The 17,547-nt window shown below is 49.4% G+C and overlaps 1 protein-coding gene across 2 annotated transcripts in view; it reads right to left on the bottom strand.

Annotated features, from left to right (window-relative positions):
• The window catches only part of TDRD7 (tudor domain containing 7), a 1,293,444-nt gene that overhangs the window by 603,217 nt on the left and 672,680 nt on the right, over window positions 1-17,547 (bottom strand). For both annotated transcript variants that reach the window (XM_078676318.1, XM_078676319.1), the window contains exon 9: window positions 10,894-11,005. In XM_078676318.1, the coding sequence (XP_078532444.1) occupies window positions 10,894-11,005 (112 nt within the window). The remainder of the gene's footprint in view (window positions 1-10,893; window positions 11,006-17,547) is intronic.

The raw sequence follows: 17,547 nt of genomic DNA, 5'->3' as shown, positions 1-17,547 counted from the left end.
CCAGAATTGGCGAGGGGTTAGTATTCCAATTCGTATGACACCTTACTCGACATGTTTTGATAAAGCGATACCAGAGTTGGCATATAACCGCGAGGATTATAATGCACTTAAGAGTATATGGTATGCGATATCATGGAAACGGCTAAGGGATGGATCCCGAAAGCCGCAGACAGGCTCAGCTCATGCCAGAGCACCATCTCACACGATTCCAAGCACTCTGCCTTCAGGATTGTTAAGGCCTGCCATAGGAGTGACTGATAGGAGATCTGTGTGTCCATTTTTAGGGTTAGATATAGGTATACTATATCTAAAGCAAAGGGTGAGTACACCACCTTGCCCCAGCTGTCGTGCAGCCAGTTGTGTCAGTTTAGTTAGTCAGCCCAGGGGTGGCATAATACATGCTTCAGCCCCTGGGAGACTTCTGGGTACACCTCAGCCCTGAGTACAGGGACTTGGAGAGGGCCCAGTGCCAATTCAGTACCTGAGTACAATTTGGATAGAGAGAACAGCTAGGCTGTGGGTCTGATTAGCAGGCCCACAGCCAGGGAAAGTCGTAAACCAGTGCAGCAAAAAAAGCAAAAATCTGGGTGATCATAGGATTGCAGACCCTACTCTCCTACATGACCCCCCCCCCAAACTTTGGGACAATAAACTAACCTTGACCAGGTGAGTCTTCTTGCTCTAAGTGGAAATACCTGGAGAGCCCATCAGCATTGCTGTGATCAGTACCAGGTCTATGCTCCACTGTAAAATCCATCCCCTGTAGGGAAATGGACCACCTAAGCAGTTTGGGGTTTTCACCCTTCATCTGATTTAGCCACAAGAGGGGCTTATGGTCTGTCTGAATGGTGAAGTGAGTGCCAAACAAGTAGGCCCTCAGCTTCTTCAGGGCCCAGACCACAGCAAAGGCCTCCCTCTCAATAGCTGACCAATTTTTCTCTCTGGGTGTCAACCTCCTACTAATGAAAGCAATAGGCTGATCATTACCATCAAAATTCAGTTGAGACAGAACAGCCCCCACACCCAACTCAGAAGCATCTGTTTGGACAATGAATGGCTTGGAGTAATCTGGACTCTTTAGGATAGGTGCTGTGCACATGGCCTGCTTTATGTCATTGAATGCTTTCTGACAGCTTGCTGTCCACTGAACTTTCTTTGGCATCTTTTTGCTTGTCAGGTCATTAAGAGGGGTCACTATGGACCCATAATTTCTGACAAACTTCCTATAGTACCCAGTCAGGCCCAAGAAAGCTCGAACCTGAGTCTGGGTGATTGGAGGAGTCCAGTCCTTGATGGCCTGTATCTTACTCTCCAGTGGCTGAACCTGGCCTCCACCCACAAGGTGGCCCAGGTATACAACCTGTGTCTGCCCTATCTGGCACTTTGTGGCCTTGATAGTGAGGCCTGCCTTTTGCAGGGCCTCTAACACTTTCCTCAGGTGGACCAGGTGATCCTCCCAGGTGGAGCTAAAGACAGCAATATCATCAAGATAAGCTGCACAGAAGTCATCCAGCCCAGTGAGGACTTGATTCACCAACCTTTGGAAGGTGGCAGGTGCATTTTTCAGTCCAAAGGGCATTACCACAAATTGATAATGCCCTCCAGGGGTAGAAAATGCTGTCTTGGGTTTGGCCTCCTCAGCTAACCTGATTTGCCAATACCCAGCTGTCAAATCAAATGTACTTAAGAAGTTGGCAGAAGCCAATTTATCTATAAGTTCATCTGCTCTTGGTATTGGGTGGGCATCAGTCTTAGTGACTGCATTGAGGCCTCTGTAGTCTACGCAAAACCTCATCTCTCTCTTACCACCCTGGGTGTGAGGCTTTGGCACTAGAACTACTGGGCTAGCCCAAGGGCTATCTGAGGGCTCAATGACTCCCAGCTCCAACATTTTCTGCACTTCAGTTTTGATGCAGTCTCTAACATGATCAGGCTGTCTGTAGATTTTACTCTTGACAGGCAGACTGTCTCCAGTGTCAACATCATGGGTACACCAATCAGTTTGGCTGGGTGTCAGAGAGAACATATGTCTGAAGGATTGCAAGACTTGCCTGCAATCCTGTTGCTGATGTTCAGTGAGGCTGCCCCAAAAGACAACACCATCAACTGATCCATCATCAGGATTCTGAGTGAGCAGGTCTGGGAGAGGGTCACTCTCTTCCTCCTGTCCCTCATCTGTGGCCATGAGCAAGCTCATGTCCTTCCTGTCAACATATGCCTTGAGCCTGTTAACATGGAGCACTCTGAGAGGGCTCCTGGGAGTTCCAAGGTCCACCAAGTAGGTAACCTCTCCCTTTTGCTCAATGATGGTGTGGGGCCCAGACCATTTGTCTTTCAGAGCTGCTGGGGCCACTGGCTCCAGCACCCACACCTTCTGTCCTGGCTGGTACACAGTCAGAACAGCCTTTTGGTCATGCCAAGCTTTTTGAAGTTCTTGGCTGGCCTCAAGGTTTTTGGATGCCTTTTCCATATACTCAGCCATCCTGGAGCGGAGACCAAGTACATAGTCCACTATGTTGGTTGCAGGCTTTTTGAGAGGTCTCTCCCATCCTTCCTTCACCAAACACAGGGGTCCTCTTACAGGATGCCCATACAGAAGCTCAAAAGGGCTGTAGCCAACCCCCTTCTGTGGGACCTCTCTGTAAGCAAACAAGAGGCAGGGGATCAGGACATCCCATCTTCTCCTAAGAGTTTCAGGTAGTCCATGAATCATCCCTTTCAGGGTCCTGTTGAATCTCTCAACAAGCCCATTGCATTGTGGGTGGTAGGGTGTGGTGAACTTGTAGTTCACACCACACTCCTTCCAGATTGCAGTCAGATATCCTGACATGAAGTTTGTACCTCTGTCAGAAACGACCTCCTTAGGGAAACCCACTCTGGAGAACACTCCAACTAGGGCTCTTGCCACTACAGGGGCTGTAGTGGTCCTAAGGGGAATAGCTTCAGGATACCTGGTGGCATGATCCACTACCACCAGTATAAACTTGTGCCCTGATGCTGTCTGGGGTTCCATTGGACCAACAATGTCAATCCCCACTCTTTCAAAGGGAACCCCCACCACAGGTAGTGGTATGAGGGGGGCCTTTGTTGTGCCACCTGACTTACCACTGGCTTGGCAAGTGACACAGGAGCGACAAAACTCCTTGGTATTCTCATTCATATGGGGCCAGTGAAAGTGTGAGACAAGCCTGTCCCAAGTCTTTGTCTGACCTAAGTGACCTGCAAGGGGAATTTCATGGGCCAAGGTGAGAAGGAAACCTCTCAGAGACAAGGGGATGACCAGCCTCCTGGTTGCACCAGGCTTGGGGTCTCTTGACTCAGAGTACAGGAGTCCATCTTCCCAGTATACCCTGTGGGCACCTGTGGCATTCCCTGCAGCCTCAGCAGCAGCCTGCTGTCTGAGGGGTTCAAGGGAAGGGCAGCTCAACTGTTCCTTCCCCAGGTCTGCTCTGGAGGGTCCCCCTGAGCCCAGAAACTCAACTTGATCAAGTTCAAGCTCTTTAGGCTCAGTTTCCCTCAGCTCTTCCAGATCAGCCTCCTCAGAGACTTGATCCTCAACCTGGGGCAAGGGGGAAGGCAAAGCCTTACCCTTACTGCTCTTCTTCTTGGAAGGTGTCTGGTCCATCATTTCAGGATCCAGCACCTGTTCAGTGGGGCATTTTCTGGCCTGTGACCTAGTCACAGCAAGCACATGTGCTGGCAAGCCTAACATTTCCATGTGAGTCCTCTGCTCCACTTCTGACCATTGTGATGACTCCAAATCATTGCCCAACAAACAATCAACTGGGAGGTCTGAACTGACTACAACTTTCTTTTGTCCCTTCACTCCACCCCAGGAGAAAGCCACAATTGCCACACTATGACTAGTAGTGACATTGCTGGCATTGGTCACCAGGAAATCAGTACCTGGCATGATCTGTCCAGGGTCCACAAAGTTAGGTGTCACCATGGTGACACTGGCACAAGTGTCCCTATAGGCCTGAGCCATTTTGCCATTTATCAAAGGTGTCTGCCTGTATTTGCCCAAAGTATTGGGACTTATTTCAGGGGACATATCCATATCCCCTGTACAGACAAGGACAGCCTGAGTGAGTGTGCCAACTAAGTTGTCAGACCCCTCAGTACCCAAGGTTAACCCAACTAATGCCTTGGGAGGTGCACTACCACTACTGACTGTACTAGGGGGTGCAGTTGCCTTAGGGGCTGTAGTGGCAGGAGTTTGTCCTCCTCTTTTGGTGCACTCACTAAACCAGTGAGATTTACTTTTACAGTACTGGCACCACCTTTTTGACTGGCCTTCTTGAGTCTTCTTCTTCTGGGAAGCCTGACCCCCACCCTCTTTGGGTTGTTGGGGACCTGGTGAAGACTTCTGGTCATTTTGCTCATTCTTAACATTACCCTTCTGGTCTGCTTTCTTCTGACCACCCTGGTTCTGGTTCTGGTTCTGCTTGATCCTTGTCCTGACCCATTTGTCTGCCTTCTTTCCCAATTCTTGGGGAGAGGTCAGATCTGAATCAACAAGGTGCTGGTGCAACAACTGGTTCTGACAATTGTTTAAAATTTGTTCTCTCATCATTAGATTATACAATCCTGTGTAATCTGTAACCTTGCTACCCAGCAACCAGCCCTCCAAAGCCTTAGTGGCACAATCCACAAAGTCAGACCAGTCCTGAGACTGAGTTTTCTGGGTATCTCTGAACAGCAACCTGTACTGCTCAGTGGTTAAACCAAACCCATCAACCAGTGTATTCTTCAGGACCTGGTAATTGTTAGCATCCTCTACTCTTGTAGTGAGGAGCTTATCTCTACCTTTACCATCAAAGGAGAGCCACAGTATAGCTGCCCACTGACTCTGGGGAATGCACTGCACAGTGCAGGCCCTCTCCAAAGCAGCCATCCATTTCTGGATATCATCCCCTTGCTTAAAGGGGGGCACTATTTTAGTCAGGTGTTTAGTATCTAAACCCTTCTCTCTATCTCTTGGGAGATTGCTGCCACCAGTGGGAGCTAGCCCACTCATCTGCTGCTCTCTAGCAAAGGCAAGCTTCTCTTTGGCCAGGGCAAGTTCTTCCCTTTCAATCCTCAGTTCAGCTTGTCTCATTCTAGCTTCATGCTCTTTTCTCTGAGGGGAAGTAAATCTCCTCTGTGGAGGATTCCTTCTCCCCTGAGAAGAGGCATTAGAGTGCAGAGATCTATTGGAGTCCCTAGAAAGAGATCTATCTCTCCTAACTCCAAGGTTAGGCCCACTTCGGGTTAGTACTGGGGGTCCCCCAGATCCTAGCCCAAGTAAGTCTAAGTTGGCCCTGGTTAGCCTTCTGACTACCTCAAGACCTTTGTCTACCTCATCCCCAGAGAGTTCCTCTTGATCCTCCTCCTCAACTGCAGTAGCAATGTTGGGGAGATCTGGATCCCCAGAGGTTCCCTCTAAGGCTGGCATGTTCTCATGTAACTGAGAAAGCTTTCTGGCATCATATGTCTCTAAGAGACCTATCAGAAAGGGAATGGTGGGGTTAGACCCCTGCTTCAGTTTTCTGGAGACACAGATTTGTCTCATCTCCTGGAAACTGAGAGCTGCATATCTTGAAGTGACCTGTGGAGGGTCAACACTGACCAGGGGAGTCTCAGTAGATTCTCCCTGGGTAGACATGCTTTTCTAGTGAGGTGTAAGTGGTGCACTTACCTACACTATATGTTTGCCTACTGATCCCTTGCTAGAGTTGTAGTTTAGGGTGTGCTAGGCCCTTGGAGCTACAACAGCTGGTTCAGTAGAACTCAGAGTATTCTAAGCTAAGTTATATGTACCTTTAGTACTTATGTGATCTTTCACAAGATATTCTTAGGGCATGTGTGGTAAAACAACAGCAAGCTCAAATCCCAACCGCTGCTCACCAATGTGAGAAGTTGGCCTGATGTGCAGTGTTCACTATTCTAGTGATCACTATATATCAGTCCAAACAACCCTTATTGATGATTGGTTGTAAGTCAACCTTATAGACCAGCTATCCTAGTAGCATGGATACGAGCAGTCTAAGGCTAAGACTCTAGAGGGCGTGTTAAGCCAGCTGTTTTACCATCACATTACCCCTTGAACACCCAGTGAAAGGACACCACACAAGTGTTATGAAAATAAACAGTGTATTTATTAGAATCACAACAACCCTGTACTCTTTATGAGGACAGGGTGCTAGGCACACAACAAAACTCTTACGAAAATACTTAAGTTAGCACGTTATACACAAATGCCCGAGGGGCACGAAAAACCATATACTCTAAAACTGGAATGCGAAATTACTAGCAGGTAAGTACAGTACTAATAGGCTTTGGAATCGCTAGGACTTGACTAGGGAATCGTTAGATTACTTCTAGGAGACCTAGGGGACTCGGGTGCAGAGTGTGCACTCTCACGCGGGATGCGGGACAAAGTCTATGGAAGCTAGTAAAGGCAAAGTTAGTGTTCACGGGCGAACCCGACCTGGTAGGAAGAAAACGACAGTGGATCCTGACCCTAGGATAGTGAGGCTATGCTGGGACACCGAAGTGCCGAAGTTACCTAGCCCAGGGGCTGCAGCTGCATAGGTCTGAAAAGACGTCGGGGATCTCGTTGCCGGACCAGGAGCCTGGAAGAAGGAAGTTGCTGGCAGGCGACCAGTGAAGAAAAGTTCGATGGATCCAAGCCTGGATCAAGGAAGAAGAAACCTGAAAGCAGAGGGGACCAAGTTCTTGAATCACTAGCCAGTGATTAAGTGGGCACCAGGATGGCACCGGGCGAAGTCACCTCGACTAGGTGAGTGGGCGACGCTGGCTCTGCAGATCTCACGGAGCAGGAGGCGTTGTCGGCGACCAGGATGGAGAGGCGAGCTGTCCCACGATGGATGAAGCTGTCGGCGTCGAAGTTACCCAGGATTGGGCAACAAGCCTTGGCTAATTCAAGCCCACGCGGTGGACTCAAAATGGCGTCTTGAGTGGACCAGGAGGGTCCGGGGGGCTCCTCTTTTGGAAGGGAGCAAGGGCCAGCCTGGAGCAACCAGACCAGCAGCAGAAATGTCGTCGGGCGTCGTTCAGAAGGCCACAAGCCAGCGGGCTAGTAGCCAAACAACGCGGTGAGCAGCAACAAGCAGAAGGGCCCCACGCAGATCGTGGAGATGCTGGGAGGCTGCACTTCGGTGCTGGAGCTGCTCAGGGTCGGGGCTTCTCGGACCCCAAAGCACTCACCAGGAAATTACTCGGCGGGCTTGCTGGAAAGAAGTCGTGCAGTCTTGAAGATGGCCGGTCCCTCGAGGTCTCGTCACACCCACGAATCTCAGCGTGACTGATGATGCAGGTAGAGGTCAGAGGTACCAGGGAAGCCGGTTCTCGTCGAGCTGGTCAGTCGGATTCCGGAGGAAGGACTTGCAGCAGACCGCAGTGTTCTTAGATGGTGCCTGCGGATGCAGGGTGACTACTCCTTAGCCACAAGGGAGAAATCTTAGGAAGAAGTCTTGAGTTCCTTTCGTGGAAAGTAGTTTCAGGATTCAAAGATGATCTGATTTGGAAGGGGGCCAGTTCCTACCTTTATCCTGTGAAAAGGGGCTGGCACGCGACTAAGTCCTGCCCTAGGGGTGGGACTAGGAGGGGGGTGGTTACACCCACTTCCTTGGCGGGCTTTTCCCCAGCACAGGGTCTGGAGTGACCCTGGAACTGGTTCCAGCCAGCCTATGCACAGTGAGCACCGGGGTGCCACGTGCAGTCACCTTCCTCTAAAGCCCTGCCTACCTACAATACACAAAACCCTGTCTGGGACGGTGCTGGCACCGCCCCTGGCAGGAAACCCTTTGTCCTTATCTCCTGCTCTGGGAGGACTCCCAGCAGCAGGAGGGCAGACTTGTGTCTCGGTGGCAGCATCCATTTTGTGGATGCTAAGGCTCTGTCTGACTTTAACCGGGGTTAGGGGTTACATACACGTCGTGTCCCTCTAGAAGGGTGGAATGCTAACCCCGTCGCCAGAATTGGCGAGGGGTTAGTATTCCAATTCGTATGACACCTTACTCGACATGTTTTGATAAAGCGATACCAGAGTTGGCATATAACCGCGAGGATTATAATGCACTTAAGAGTATATGGTATGCGATATCATGGAAACGGCTAAGGGATGGATCCCGAAAGCCGCAGACAGGCTCAGCTCATGCCAGAGCACCATCTCACACGATTCCAAGCACTCTGCCTTCAGGATTGTTAAGGCCTGCCATAGGAGTGACTGATAGGAGATCTGTGTGTCCATTTTTAGGGTTAGATATAGGTATACTATATCTAAAGCAAAGGGTGAGTACACCACCTTGCCCCAGCTGTCGTGCAGCCAGTTGTGTCAGTTTAGTTAGTCAGCCCAGGGGTGGCATAATACATGCTTCAGCCCCTGGGAGACTTCTGGGTGCACCTCAGCCCTGAGTACAGGGACTTGGAGAGGGCCCAGTGCCAATTCAGTACCTGAGTACAATTTGGATAGAGAGAACAGCTAGGCTGTGGGTCTGATTAGCAGGCCCACAGCCAGGGAAAGTCGTAAACCAGTGCAGCAAAAAAAGCAAAAATCTGGGTGATCATAGGATTGCAGACCCTACTCTCCTACAGGGCCGGATCATAGAAGAATTGCTCTTCTCTCTGCGTTGAATGCGGCGTTGAGCGACGCCGGTCCGATGCAGGAAATGGACCGAGGGAGGGACCGGGGACGAGGTCGTCCGTGGACAGCGTTGAGGGCAACACCCTGGGGGTCGGCTCCGGCGGAGGAGTCGTAAGGTCGACCAGCCGCGTCCCAGATCCAGTGGGGTCCTGCGGCGTTGGGACCGAAGTCGTCGACGGCACCGGGGCCGAAGCAACAGACGGCATCAGCTCCCAGACGGGGCCCGAAGGCGCCACAGCGGGACCCGACGGAGGAGAGAGCGACCTCATGGCCATGAGGAAGGCATCGATCTCCTCCAGCGTCACGTTCAGCCCAGGGACCGGAGGATATGGAGCTGGCCACGGCGCCTGTGGCTCCAGGGGAGCCGCTTGGGCGGTGTCGCCCGAACCCCCAGCCGCATCGCGCGAGCGTCAGGGGGAGTCGGAATAGCGATGTCTTCTCTTCGACTTCTTGTGCCTCTTACCGGAGGACTTGGTGCCCGACGAATGGTGTCGACTCGTCGAGCTGCGATGACTGTGGCTCCGCGACCGATCCTTCGACCTCCTCCTCGACAGGGAACGGCCGGGGCCGACTGCCGGAGCTCGAGGCGCTTACGGGGCCACTCCCGCCTAGCCTTCGACGTCAAGGCCCGGCAGTCGGGGCACGACTTGTCGTCGTGGTCGGCCCCAAGGCAATAAAGGCACCGACAGTGGGGGTCGGTAACAGACATCAGGCGGTTACAATTGGTACAGGGTTTGAACCCGGGCATACCTATCGGCACAGAGTCTACCGACTCGAAAAAGGATCCAAAAAGGATCCAAAAAGTTAGTAAAAAAGTGACTAAGAAGTACTGCTTTTTCCGGAACTGGGCTTGCTGGCGCGAAAAAAAAAGCTGTGTATAAGAACGGACGTCAGCGTGCGAGGGCGGCGTATAAGTACTCCGACAACGTCATCCCGGTGCCAACGACAGACGCGGAGCCGCAGCCGACGCATACCGACGCGCAGGTGTACTGCTACGCAAAACTTTCTGGATCCAGTCTGACACCTGGGGATGATCTAAGGTAAGGAATCTAACACTAACCTGTTTCTTTCAGATCTGTAAGGTACATGGAATAAAATATAAACATTCTTGTGTCAATGTGTCTAGGGATACCCCATTCACCGCTTGATTTAAAATAAGTGGGTTCAATAATTAAATCACTATTCACTGGATACCAGAATACCTGAACAGGAACAATATTCATGTGTAATATTACAGGATAACTATGTTACATAATATAGGCATCATTGTTTCGAAGCAAGTTGTGCAGGCAGATATTCTTCTCCTCGGTCTCAACCTACGTGAAGGGTCATAACAATAAATCACATTTTTATATATAGATTTTACAGTGTTATCTATAGCACAGAGTGCTGTTTCTCAGTGGTAGTAAACCTTTTGGTTTTCAAAAGTCCACTAGCATGCTACAACTGGACTTCCCAAAAAAATGCCATGAGATAACATGCAAGCAGGGAGCTACGGGACAGGAATTCCTTTATTTGCCATGACTGAATCCGGATTGACCTAGATCAGCTACTCAAAAAAGATTTACGAAGACGCCCAAACAATGATGCATTCTGACTGAAATTTGTACACAATTTAATGAAAATAGGAGATTATTTACAATTCTATGGTTCACAATACTCCATCTAAAATTATCAAGGATCTAAAATGTCCCTAGTGGTGTTTTTTCCAAGTCTTGGTTAGCATGCTAGAGGAAGGTACCACATTTTAAAGACCATGTACAAGAAACTGTTTGAATACTACATACAGTCACCTCTCACAAACAATTGACTCCAAAGTGCAAGAAGTTGGGATTAGAATGACTAAATTCTGCAAGGTAAGATAAAACAGTTATGAACAGCATACAGAGAGCACAGTGTAAAGACTTTAGCAAACCTCCCGATTACACACCTCTTCACACATTTTCCTGCCTTATTCTATTATAATCGATTTGTGCTCTGAAGTAGTTAGCAGAAGCCAAGTAGTACACACAAACACTTCCATAAGGTCCCTTAAATTCAAAAGCACTTTAAATGAACTTTTAATGGTAGAACATATATTACTGCTACGCTGAATGAAATATTGCCTACCATTGTCACACAATAGGTTTTATTTTGCTTTTTTTTTTAAATATTAAATGAATCATCTTTACACCCGTGCAAGGTACTCAGAAATAAGTGCATGCATTTTTTCCCCTAACATATATGAGGAAAATGTTTCTTACCTGCCAATCTGCATTTTGTAGCTTGAAACGCAAGAGAGTAGAACGGTCTAGCTAACTTACGTATTTTATTTCTTTCAACCATCTCAGAAAAACCATAATCGACATAGAAAACCTGAAAAACAGTAAATAATTATGCAATCTACTGCTTATTAAATAAGATTAAGTTGCCTTAAACCACTCAGAAAAACAAAAACATTGTTAAAATTCAACATAGATGGAACATACGGATATATTACATCCAAAATAATCAATTACTGCTACTACTATCATCTTTTTCATAAGTATATTAATCCCAACTAATTGAAAAAGAGGATGTAAAACTGCTAGCCCCACTGCTGTATCTACTTTTGATGTTGAATCCAAACAGTAATGCTTGGTAAAAGTGTGTATATTAGACTGGGTTGCCGCTGCAAATGTCCGCTAAGGAGACTCCAGAAAACAGGGCTACGGAAATGGTGACACTTAATGTAGGAGTGCATTTACGGTGCAACTACACAGTTGCCCCGCTTAATTGCGACAGTAAGAGACTGCCGCAGAAACCCTGTAAGCTATGCTGTTCCTTGAGGGAGCATAGACTTTCCTAATTGAGGCAAAAGCTATTTAAAGCTGATCCGATTTCCCGATCTTTGTTCTTTCTATATAAAATTGTAAACATCTTCTGGCATCCAAGGTATGCAAGGCTTTCTCAGCTGTATTAGATGGGTTGTTGAAGACAATTGGTTCATTTAAGTGAAAAGAATTTGGAACTTTCAGGATAAAATGAGAGTTGGTTCTCAATATTACACTATTGTCCTTGAGCTGTAAGCAGGTTTTTTTGTATTCTTTTGGCTAAAGTGTAAGCCAGTAGAAGGAATATGTTTAAGGTTATGTATTTTAATTCCACTTAATGGATAGGTTCAAACAGAATTCTCATCAACTGAGATAGAACTGTGTTCAATTGCCATGTGACCGCTACCTTGTTTAACAGAGGAAAAACTCTGAGGAGTCCTCTCACAAATTGTTTTATTAATCTTGAAGACCAGAGAGGAACGTAATTCCTTGTTCTATGAAATCTTGAAATTGCCTCCAGTTGGACTTTATTTGAATTATTTGAAAGACCTGTTGCGCCAGGTGCAGCAAGTAAGGATGAATCTGCTCTAGATTAGACCTAAAAGGGTGAAGATCTTTACCTGCACATCAACAATAAAATCTAGTCCATTTAGCTATATAGGATTGGTGGACTGCTCTAGAATTGCGTTGCATTCTCAACATGTTAAAAGAGCCAAATTCTGTTAGGACCAGAGGCTCAGATTATGCTGATCTCTTCCATATTTGATAACTCAGCAGCTTTAACAACACTTTATAAAAAAAGATTACATATCCCTTGAGTCTTTGTAAAACCCAAAAAAACAACCACAGAGACAGTCCCATATAAACAACATCAAGGAACAGCACTTCCTCTTTCTTCGCTGCTCAGCAGCCAGATACGTTATTTTCCTTAATCTTGTTTATATGCTACTATTGCAAGGTAGCTTAACTACTGGCTTGACTTGTTTAAGTCTCTTTATTCACAGGTTCTTGTCTGCGACTATGCGGTGCGCATGCAGTTCTGACCTGGTATTGTTGGGTAGTCCATGCAGCTACCGCTGGCTTCATGGTTGGAAGCTACCGGCCAAGGGTCATTGGCCGCTGGGTAGGATTAACTGGCTTGTGGCTTTGTACACTCATTCAGGGAGTCAACTGCAGCCACACAAAAAAATTGTGTAATCCCTGGACAGCATGCGGGTGATAACGAGGTCAAATAAACTGCTAATCCGACCTAGGGGCTGTGTTTCTCCTGAGACGTTCCACCCATCCTCATCAGGGCTGCTAAAAGTGTCGTGCGGTGAGCCGTAGTTCACTGAGGGCGTGGTGGATTCCTCTGTCTGCATCAGGGGCATATGACAGTTTCCCTCCGGGAGGAAGCGGGCACCATCTAGGGCGTGCCTGAAGCGAGACCGAGACGTGTGTTCCCAGTGCTAGTCAGGGTTCTCTGCTTTGTTCTGTGGCTCCAGTGCAGCAGTTCACCCACGGAGCAGTAGTTATATCTTGGGCTGTGTATATCAAGGATGTTAATCATCAAACAAGCCTTGGCCCATCCAATCAAGTTGCTGTGTCTTTCTACCGAAGTTTATCTGCTCAATTTATCATTCTTTCCAGTGCACCTGTACAACATGCCAAGTGAGTTTTACACTTGGGAGCCCGTGGAGGAAGAACATTCGCTGCTCCCCATTCACGTAGAACAGGGGCAGTATTACAGTAAGGACACTGGTGGCACAAAGGCATTTGCGGCGCTTTGCGCGCCCTTGGGGAACTTAGGTATTACAGAAGGGGTCACAGACGCTTGTGAGTCCCCTTCAGTAATACCAATAGCACCACCACTACCTTCCCTCATTTGCATAGGGATGTGTTCTTTGCAAATGAGGGAATTATTTGCCTTCACACTAGCACCATATCACAGATGCTGGTGCAAAGGGTGCCACCTTCTAACAGGGCACTGTGAGTGAACCCCCTCAGAGCAGCTCTCTGTGGAGGGAAAAAGAGGTAGAATAGTCCTATGGCCCCCCCCAGACAACCCCTTGCAGGCGGGTGCCTGACGCAAAAGTGTCCTCCAAGGGCAAAGACAAAGCCAAGGCACCTGCAAACGCTCCAAAGACCGCTGCCTTTTCGGATGCCTGTGAGAGGCTGCGCCAGGCCTTTCTTAAGAGCCACCTAGATAAGCTTGAGGGATGAGAGAATTCCCAGCCGGAGGTACCCCTGAGGAAAATTCCTGCCCCCAAGGCTGGGCAGATGACTATAACGGGGAAGACACTGACAACACAGATTGGGACTCAGATGACAAGACCAGGTCCGAGCAGACCCTGGCGACCTCTGCTGGATGCTCCTCAGAGCCAGGAGTCGGAGAATGTCTCCAGCATGCTTAACCCAGAAGACATACATCTTCCCCGCACAGCAGATTGGATACCGGCGCCCACTGTGGCATCCTACATAGCCAGCCAGATTCAGAAACCGATGGACCAAGCTGTCCGTGGCTACCTAAAGGCAGAATGCCCCCGTCCATCCTTGCCGAATAAAGTGGCGAGTACCCCAGAGATCGATGTCAGAATGGCAACGTTCATCACTAAGTGCATCAAAGATCCTAAGAAGGGGTTGGATCGTTCCTGGCGGTCCTGCCAACACAAGGCTTTTGGACATGCTGGGGCCGCTCATCAAAATATTAGACAAAGCAGAGGATGCCAAAGAAACAGACCACATGATTGATCCCGTTATCTTCTCGGGATGGACGCAGAAAGCCCTATGCTTCCTTGGGAATGCGAATTATCAGAAGAGCGTAGGTGCTCTGTGATGATCAAGATTGATCCCAGACTTAACGAGCTGGCCTCCACGGATGCCGGGCCCGTGACAAGCGGTAGGGTCTCTTTGGAGAACCATTAACAAAACTCTTTAGATAAGGCCCAACAGTCAATTAAAAATGTTCAGTCAGCAAATGTTCTGGGGGGGGGGCAGAAGAGGAAGGGGGGCGCTCCTCCGTCCGTCCTTACAATTACAACCCCGCAAGCTCCAGATGATGCACACCATGCAGAGGCAGGACCAGTGGAAGTTAGGAGGGTTTTATCCCTCGAGATGCCACAGCATAGGATGCGGGGGAAAATGCAACTTCTGAGGAGCAACACATGGTGGATCCAACGGTAAGGAGTATCACTTTTTTCCTACCAGAGGTGGAGGGAAGACTGCAATAATTGAGACACAAATGGGCAGCAATTACAAAGGATGCATGGGTGCTACAAACTGTGACAGGTTTCCATATCAAGTTCCATGGTGCAGAGCAACAACTTTCGTGACCCAGGCCTCTAGCTTTCGCACAAGAGGGAGTGCAGGTGGTAAACAGGGAGGTACATGACGACCTAAGCAAAGGAGGCTTAATGCATGCGACCCTGCATCCCAAGGGTTTCCTGAGCAATATCTTCCTCGTTGAAAAGAAGGACAAGGGGTTCAGGGCAGAGATCAATCTTCGAGATTTCAACCAAAGGGTGGTATAACCAAAATGGAAGGCATTCACCTTCTCAGAGATTTCCAAATGACTGGATGGTTTGGCTCGACCTAAAAGAAGCCTACCTCACTGTACCGATTTTTACTCCCACAGAAGGTTCCTACAGTTTCAGTGGGACAGACTCGCATAAGAGTTCACCGGTCTGCCGTTTGGTCTGTATTCTGCTCCAAGGTGCTTCACCAAGGTGTTGAGGCCAGCCATAGAATGGCTCTGGGCATGGGCAGTATGCCTCATAGTGTGCCTGGACGACATCCTTCTGATCCACCAGGTTAAGCTGACCTTACTCTCAGCTCTGAATGACTCAAACCCAATTTGCAAGATCTGGGTTTCATCCTGAACCACCAGAAATCGGAATGTGTGCCAGCACAACTAAAGACCTTCCTGGGTTTCGAGATCGACAAGGTGCAGCAACGCTTCAGTTTGCCCCAACAGAAGATATGTCTAATTCGCAGGGAACTGCGGTGTACCCTGGAGAAGAAAAAGCTTTCTCTCTGCCACATAGACCAGATCATCGGACTGTTGTCATCTTCAATTCAGGCAATCTTTCATGGCCCCTCTGCATTACCGGGCTCTACAACACCTGAAAACGCTGTATCTACACTGTGGGCTAACAGACGCGCAGGAGACATCCTTTAGCAGGAAGCACGTATGGAGCTTCACTTGTGCCTCAAGCATATGCAGGCCTGTAACGGTAGGGTCATCTTTGGGTCAGCCCCGGATCTGGTGATCAAATCAGATGCCAGTCGACAGAGTTAGAGCGCCTGTTGTGGAGATATTACCACAGGCAGTCACTGGTCCGAGCACAAAGAATCGCTACACATCAACTGCCTGGAGCTCCTAGCCAGATCCTGAGCGATTTGGAGCCTGGTGGACCACAAGGTATCCTGCGCCATCTTATTTGAGGTAGACAATATCTCAGAAGTGCTATATATCAATCGTTTGGGAGGCACACAATCACAACTATTGGCAGATTTTGCCGAAAATTGCTAGAATTATTGCCTGACACACAAATTGTCGTTCACGGAGGTATACCTGCCAGGGAAACTCAATCCGACGGCAGACTGGCATTCCAGACACCTACAGGATTTCAGTGCCTAGAAGCTGGATCCTTCTATCTTTCAGAGCCTGAAGACTCGGTGGGGTCCATGTTAAGTGTCCATGTTAAGTGGATCTCCCCGCCCCCCGCCATGGCCGCTCGGCTCTGAAGCTCCGTCCGGCCACCCAGCATTATGGCGTGTTCCTGGGGCCAGCGCTGGCATCGCGGTGTGAGCACGCTGTGACTGTTGCCTGAAGCGGTGCGGAATCCTCCGGTCGAAGAACGGAGCCGCTGAGCGCCCGGGGAAGGCCGTTCTGGCCCTGCGATACGACTCCCCCCCCCCCCCCCCCCCTGCGACATCGGCTAACGTCTCCTGTTTCAATGCCTGAGGCCTCAACTACTCGGAGCTGCCCAAGCCGCGGGAGACTCTGGTGAGTGCCGCCGCGTCCCCCCACAGCAAAGACCGCACACAGCCCGTTTAGATTTCGCCGCTAGCCGGGAGATTCATCTGACCCGGTGAAGCGCCGTATTCCAGTTGCCTACACGGGGCCTGTGGGGGGAGGGGCGCGCAACGAACTACCACGCGCCTCGCCTTCCTCTGCCCGTGATGTTCTTCTGCTCCTGCCTACAGCCCAGTGTGAGGCGCAGTAATCAATCTGGGGGTTAAGGATTCGTGAACTGCCGGGTGCTAGCGGCGGCGGGGGTGTCGCTTGTGCCCCCCAGCTCGACTGAGTGCCTCACAGATTGAGAGAAGCAGTGGGGGGTCCATCTTGTAGTGAAGAAGGCTCCAGTCATTAGCCTGTCTCTACAATGGCGCCGTGTCTGGAACCTGCTATAATCAGAGACTGCCTCCCTGCAATGTGGTTCTGCTCAAGGGGTTCTCTGATCTGATTATGAGCCCCTATGCCAAGCCTTGGCTGCTGCTCTGTTTAAACCCTCCCAATTAAGTACTAGATAAAGGATTCCTATCCCATCACCCAGCTCACGGCGCCTGACCCCAAAATGGCGGATGAAAGCAAGATTTAGGACAGCGATTCTCATGCTCCTCATATCCTGAGTAAGGGTGGGCGTAGTTCGCGAAGTAGCGCTACGCAAAGCTACGCGAAGTGCACTTCGCACTACGCGAACTTCACGTAGCACTACGCGAGCTGCATAGTAGCATGTTCGCACTGTGCAAGATGCATTTTCAATGATTGCACAGTGCGAACAAGCATCCGGCACTGTGCAATCATTGAAAACGGCATCTCGCACAGTGCAAGCTGTAGTATTCTTCCACTCGAGTAGATTTTTACTCGAGCGGCAGCTTTCTCAATGCGAACTGGTAGTTTCTCATCGCGAGCGGTCGCGAGCATGCACGACCACTCGCAATGAGAAACCTGACCTCCCCGCGTTAAGAGTCTCGCCGGGATGTCATTTTGCTTGCTCGCGGTCGCGAACATGACGTTGAGGACCACGAACAAGCAAAAAATGACGGCTGCACTACGCTACGCTGCACTACGCGTTTTTGCACTGTGCTACGTGCAGCTCGCGTAGTGCGAAGTTGCACAAA

This window comes from Lissotriton helveticus, chromosome 2_1 (assembly GCF_964261635.1).
Source record: "Lissotriton helveticus chromosome 2_1, aLisHel1.1, whole genome shotgun sequence".
In the NCBI taxonomy this organism is placed as follows: domain Eukaryota; kingdom Metazoa; phylum Chordata; class Amphibia; order Caudata; family Salamandridae; genus Lissotriton; species Lissotriton helveticus.
This window is presented reverse-complemented; position numbering and strand designations above follow the sequence as displayed.